This window comes from Eurypyga helias, unplaced genomic scaffold (assembly GCF_000690775.1).
Source record: "Eurypyga helias isolate BGI_N326 unplaced genomic scaffold, ASM69077v1 scaffold16379, whole genome shotgun sequence".
Lineage (NCBI taxonomy): Eukaryota > Metazoa > Chordata > Aves > Eurypygiformes > Eurypygidae > Eurypyga > Eurypyga helias.
The window spans coordinates 1-5,927 of record NW_010270334.1 but is presented as its reverse complement, the minus strand read 5'-3'; the positions used below and the strand labels follow the sequence as shown (position 1 = coordinate 5,927).

Here is a 5,927-nt window from a genome sequence, read left to right as displayed (position 1 = left end):
GAAAGAGAAGATGGGGGGCTGACATATGTTTCCGATGCAAAAAAGAAAAAAAGATCTTTCAAAATCTGTGTGAAGAAAAGCAAAAGTTGGTGTAAGCGTGTCAACCTTTTCCTTCAAATTGGACAGAGCACTCCAGCAGAGGACTGAAGAATGGGTGTAAGGTCCTTGTGGTACTGCTGTAGCCATCTGACGTCTTTCACCTGAGAGAGCTTTTGGCCAAAGGTGTAACCACACACAAGTTGTGGCCAGAAAGAGGTACTTTGATGAATCACTACCTTCTGATGAAAAATACCTTTAAGCAGAAAGCTTAAAAAACCCATGGTCTAGTTCACTGGCAGTAAGATAATGGTTTACTGACTGGAATGGTTTACTGACTGGAATGGTGTACTGGAAAGCAATCTGTCCAACCCGTGCATTGGTGAGTTCTTCACAAGCAGGTCTGTGCATGTGGAGGAATGGGTTTGGGCTTGCTAGGAAAGTGTTAGTCACTTTCCCCACAAAGGTGTTGTGCACAACCTAGTCTAGGACGTGTCTGCCTGCAGTGAAACATGGGAGCAGGGACTAGCGAGACAAACACAGTCCCATCATTATTTTGTGATGCTGCACAAGTACTGTGGGGGACGGCTGTGCCCCTTCCCATAGACATTCCTCCTTGAAGGAGAGGGAAAGCAAAAAGAAGGTAACAGTGGTAGTATCTGTCCAATAGAGATGATCTGGGGGCCATGATCAACATGGGAGGAAAAGGCTATTGCTCATTGGGCTCTCCTGTGTTCTGAGAATATAAACAAAACCCCACATAGGCTGACTCTACAGAAGGATTGTTCACCCTGTGTTACGTTTCACCTCTTCAAATTCCAGTCTCAGCCTCTCTTGTAATTTTACTGAAAAAAATGGGAAACATGCACAGGAAGGTCAGCTACAAAGCATGAAATTTGTTCAGAGTCTAACCTAAAAAAACCACACTGGTCTTTTTTTAGATATATGGTGCAATTACTTTTGTGATGGAAAAGAGTAGATGAGGAGTAATAAGGTCTAGATCCAGCTACATACAGAGCCAACTGAGACAATAGGGGACCAAAGAAAATTTAGGAAGGAGCAACTTCTATCTCTGTATCTGAGAGAAACTCTCCTATTTTGAAACTGATTTATGGCCATCTGAATATTATTAAAATTAATGTGAAACAAATTAATCACAAAGATGGGCAAACAGTTCTTTGTGCATGAGTTAAAATTTAATCTCAAACTCTTGAGCTCTCATTGAGGTTTCCACTGTGCAAGGAAACAAAATCTCTTCACTTGTGAGTGTTCCAATTCACTGTGGAGCTACTGAGAGGCTGTAAAAGTGGATCAACACCATGAATTTCTGTGAGTTTCTGGGTCACAACAGCCTTTGAAAGCAGGGGCTTAGGAACCACCATCCACCTCTTTGTAAGTGGCACACGGGCCTTTTGAATCACATTTTAATTGCATTTATTTCCTCTTTGGATTGTGAATGTTGTTCAGCAACATGAGAAAGCAGACAACCAGAGGAAACAGTTCGTCTCACACCTGTCTACACACTAGAATCACAGACTGGTTTGGGTTGGAAGGGACCTTAAAGACCATCTAGTACCAACCCCCCTGCCCTGGGCAGGGACACCTTCGACCAGGTTGCTCAAAGCCTCATCCAGCCTGGCCTTGAACACTTCCAGGGATGGGGCATCCACAGCTTCTCTGGGCAGCCTGTTCCTGTGCTCTACCACCCTCTCCATGAAGAATTTCCCCCTTATACCTGATCTAAACCTCCCTACTTTCAATTTAAACCCATTACCCCTTGTCCTGTCACTACAGGCCCTTGTAAAAAGTCCCCCCCAGCTTCCTTGTAGCTCCTTCAGGTACTGGAAGGCTGCAATAAGGTCTCCCCAGAGCCTTCTCTTCTGCAGGCTGACCAACCCCACCTCTCTCAGCCTGTCCCCATAGCAGAGGTGCTCGAGCCCTCTGAGCATCGTCGTGGCCTCCTCTGGATTCACTTGAACCAGTCTATATCCTTCTGATATTGAGGGCTCCACAGCTGGATGCACTACATACTACATACCTGTCTGCCATGTAGCCAATGCTGATGGAGCCAATAAAAAACCCAGCATTCACACATGACTGGAAGAAGTCCAGTTTCCAGGAGTCCTCACACACCAGGTTAAACTGCAAGGGACACCACAGTTAGAAGCACAGGAACATTGAACACAAACCATGGCTGTTTGAGGAGGAAGGAAACCAATGACACATAACTAGAAAACAGGCTCCAGAGAAGAAACCCTCTAATCTCTTAAACTGACATCTGCTATACATCGTCTGGATTTTCCCAGACCTTGTGGAAAAGTTACACCCTGGAAAATGATTGCACAATGACACATAGGGACAGTAAGAAAGGGAGAGAAACTTTGAACAAACAAATTAAAAAGTTCAGAAAAATCTCACCCTCTCATCCCCACCCATCTGTTTGAAATTTGGAGGACACTCTGAGCGTCATTTCCTTCCCAGATGCCAAGGCCTGTCTCTAACCCTGTATTGCCTGGCTGTGTGCAAGCAGTGCGGGGCGTGAGAGGTGCTGGGCTGCCATGAGCCCTGCTGGAGGGGAGCCAGGAGATGTCTGTCCTGATCCCATCCTCCTTAGTGCTGGCAACACTCCCAGGGTTTGGTTGACTTTTCCCTGCTGTGAACCAGTACTGTGTAACTTGCATCTAATTTACAATCAACAGGTTACCAACTCCCACCCAGCGAGGGGAGGAGGGCAAACTGGTGTTAGCTTCTCTAGAGCTGGAAATGGTCGTTCAGGTGTAAGTAGACTTCAGCCCACAAAGAATGTCTTTGCTTATTTAATCTCTTTCTAACCTGGAGAAGTTTGCTAGGGTCGTACCAAGCAGCTCAGATTAGTCTCTGTGGCTGGACTGACAAAGAGGATGGTTGGGAGTGCTCTTCTCTGCCCCAAACCATCTGTCCCAAGGGAAAGTGAAGCAGAGTTGCTTTGTAATTGTGCCGATAGCAAAGCAAGGGAATATGAATGACCCACCCAAAGAAACTGAAGTATCCAGCTTCACAGTTTTTTAAGAACGGGTTACAGAAACATCTGCTCGACCTGGTTTAGGTAGAATTAATACAGATTTGGGACTGGAAAAGAAGTAGAAAAGATCTTTCTCGAGGTCCTTCCCAGGCTTCACACTTCTACATGGCTTTTAGACTGTTAGTACTGACTTGCAGTTTTTCATTTTCTAAACTATGTAGTTTAGATAGTGAAAATTGGAAGAAAAGAACATGCAAGCACAACATAATTCTAATTCATTATATGACAAATTTAGCCCCATCTTCTACTTCGTGTTCATTTTATGTGAGTACCTGTTTGGATTATCAGCCAAATGTGCATTTCCTCAGTTTGGGCTACGAGGTGCTACCCTCAGTTTGATGACTGAAATACTGAATTGTGAGAATAGCCGTAGTCTGATTGATGGCAAGCTTGCAGTATTATCCTCTGAGGAAAAGTAATAATTTACCATTATTTGTCTACATAGATCCTCCTCTAAGTCCCTAGAAAGTCGTGGTATTCACTATTTATTAGCAGACAGGCCCAGGCTGTGCACCAAGAGCAAACTTTACCAATCCAGCATCTTCTAGCTTTAAGGTGTGCAAGCAAGAATGATTTTACTGGACAAACTGTGCGTTACCTCCATCACAAGAGAAGTCCCCAGGGAGTCGTAGACCCAGCCATCCTGGCAGGGACCGAGGGGGACGGTGCTCCGGTTGCCCACGAGACTGCCCAGGGGGTCGGTGCAGCTGATGTCCGTCGTGTTCCAGTCCACCTCGTACCTCCTGCAGCGGCTGCCAAAACCAGCCCCGTGGCTGCCCCACTCGGGAACCGTGTGGTTCAGCTGCTCCTCCAGGCTCCAGCCGCACCGCTGGCTCAGCTCAGCCACCCCGGGACTGAAGCAGCGATGCTCGGGGGTGAACCCGAAGAAGACGACACCCACATATATCGGGGTGAAGGCAGCGGAAAGCAGGCATAAGACAAAGAGGGATCGTTTCTGAAAGAAGTCAAATTCTCCTATCTCCTCTAAAATATCATCCAGGTTTGGCATCTTTGTAAGTTGCAACTCATTAAAATACCCAACTCAGCTGCTTTCCAGGGTTTTGCCTTCACTGCATGCTTAAATAACCGCTGAAGTGTTTGCTCAAAACTCACAAACCAATAATTAATTAACTTTGTAAATTGTCAAGCCATGCATCACAGCCTTTGTTTCTTAAACACCATTTCTGAACAAACTTTGGCTCGCTTGTTTTGGCCTCTGTTGTTATTTTGTTTTGCATATGACGCACTTGAAATACAAGAGATGATGTCTTAGATTATGGCCCTTTCAGTCTGTCCAGAGTTTGTCAGTGCACAGCATGGGGTAGGTGATAATTCCTTTGTCCACTATTTTCAGAAGCCATGAATATTACAAAAGCAATGCTGTCCTCACCCCCTCATGTATATACAACTGAAGAACTTTATACTTCCAATAACACTGGATATAGATCACCACTTGCATGCTGCTTTGGGGGTGTAAAAGAAGACAAGGTAGAGAAGAAACACCGGGGCAGATTTCTTTTAGGCACCTAATAGCTGAAGAATAGTGTTGTACCCCACAGCGGAAGCAGACCAGATCTCGTAGTATGAGTTGGCGCTTCTGGGACAGAGGTGCCCAGGCTGAACTTGCAGGGGGTCACACGTGGTTGTGCCACACTTGAGCTGAGTGTGGCCCTGAGACCTGTCTCCAGCTCTGCTGTGCCCGCCTTGCCCTCCGCCTCCTGCCCTGCACCCCAGGAAGGCGGCAGGCAGAGGCTGCTGTAAAGCACAGCCCTGTCTCAGGAACCTTCCATGTGAATTTATGAGACAATGTTGATATGTAAATGCGTGCTTAAGCCATGGAGCCATCCTCAGCCTCTTTTACTGAGGGGGATGATTTATGTTGTGTTCCCATGGCTGCGGTTGCATAAGGTCCTTTCATGTTGTTCCCTGTTTGCTTGTCCTGTAAACAATTAGCTAGTGTCCAATAATGTAAGCGATGATGGAGGAGTGGAAGAGGTTCAGTGCTGCTGAACATAAGTACATAAAATATCTATGGGCAAGGTTTCTGCTTGAAAATTTTCTGCAGACAAGTTTTATTACCCTTCTTTCTAAGCCAGACTGTAACGAGTTAGTAGCTTGTTCAGTGCTTCTGAAGGGAGTCCCTAAGCAGGCTGCCATTGCCTGGTTAATTCCCTCTCCAGAGGAGCACTCGGTAGCCTCTCTGAGTTTTACGAAGCACAAAACTAAATCTTGGAGGAAAACAGAGGTGATAAGTAACATGATATTTTAAAGAACCATTAATAACAAGCCCTGTTGAGTTACAATTAGCGTCATACCTTGGAACTGTCATGAATCACAAATGGGACTGCTACTTTGCAATAAACATCTTTCACAGCTAAGGAAAAACCAGGCCTTTGACCGTTTACAACTGAACTATTTACCTATCTCTGTTCACAGCTGGTTTATATCAGAAGGAGTGAATGGGCTATTCCCTCTTACTGCTCTGGTAGCCTGCTGCACTATCAGCTTTTAAACCTTGCACCCACACGCACACAGGCTACTCAGCAGTGCACCTGTTTGACGCATCTGTTAACAGCTAAAACCTGTGTCAGCCAAAACTGAATTCAATGCAACAAGAAGTGCATAAAGCATCCTGGAAATCTGTTTTATTCCCTTTCCTGAATCTGCCTAGTGTGGTTTCATGAGGGGGAGAGTGAGAAGGAAGACTGTTGCAATTATTGTGTTCATATGGATGGTTGCGCTCAGAGAGTGGTGGTCAATGGCTCAATGTCTGAGTGGAGACCAGTAACAAGTGGTGTTCCTACAGGATCAGTGTTGGGACCTGTACTGT

General features: G+C 45.6%; 1 protein-coding gene across 1 annotated transcript in view; it reads right to left on the bottom strand.

Annotated features, from left to right (window-relative positions):
* LOC104514670 (solute carrier family 22 member 2-like) overlaps window positions 1–4,106 on the bottom strand; it is a 13,548-nt gene extending 9,442 nt beyond the window's left edge. The window contains exons 1-2 of the mRNA XM_010158415.1: window positions 3,696–4,106; window positions 2,075–2,178 (exon numbers count right to left, since the gene is read on the bottom strand). Coding sequence (XP_010156717.1) covers window positions 2,075–2,178; window positions 3,696–4,106 — 515 coding nt within the window. The remainder of the gene's footprint in view (window positions 1–2,074; window positions 2,179–3,695) is intronic.
* Between the last annotated feature and the right edge of the window lie 1,821 nt (window positions 4,107–5,927).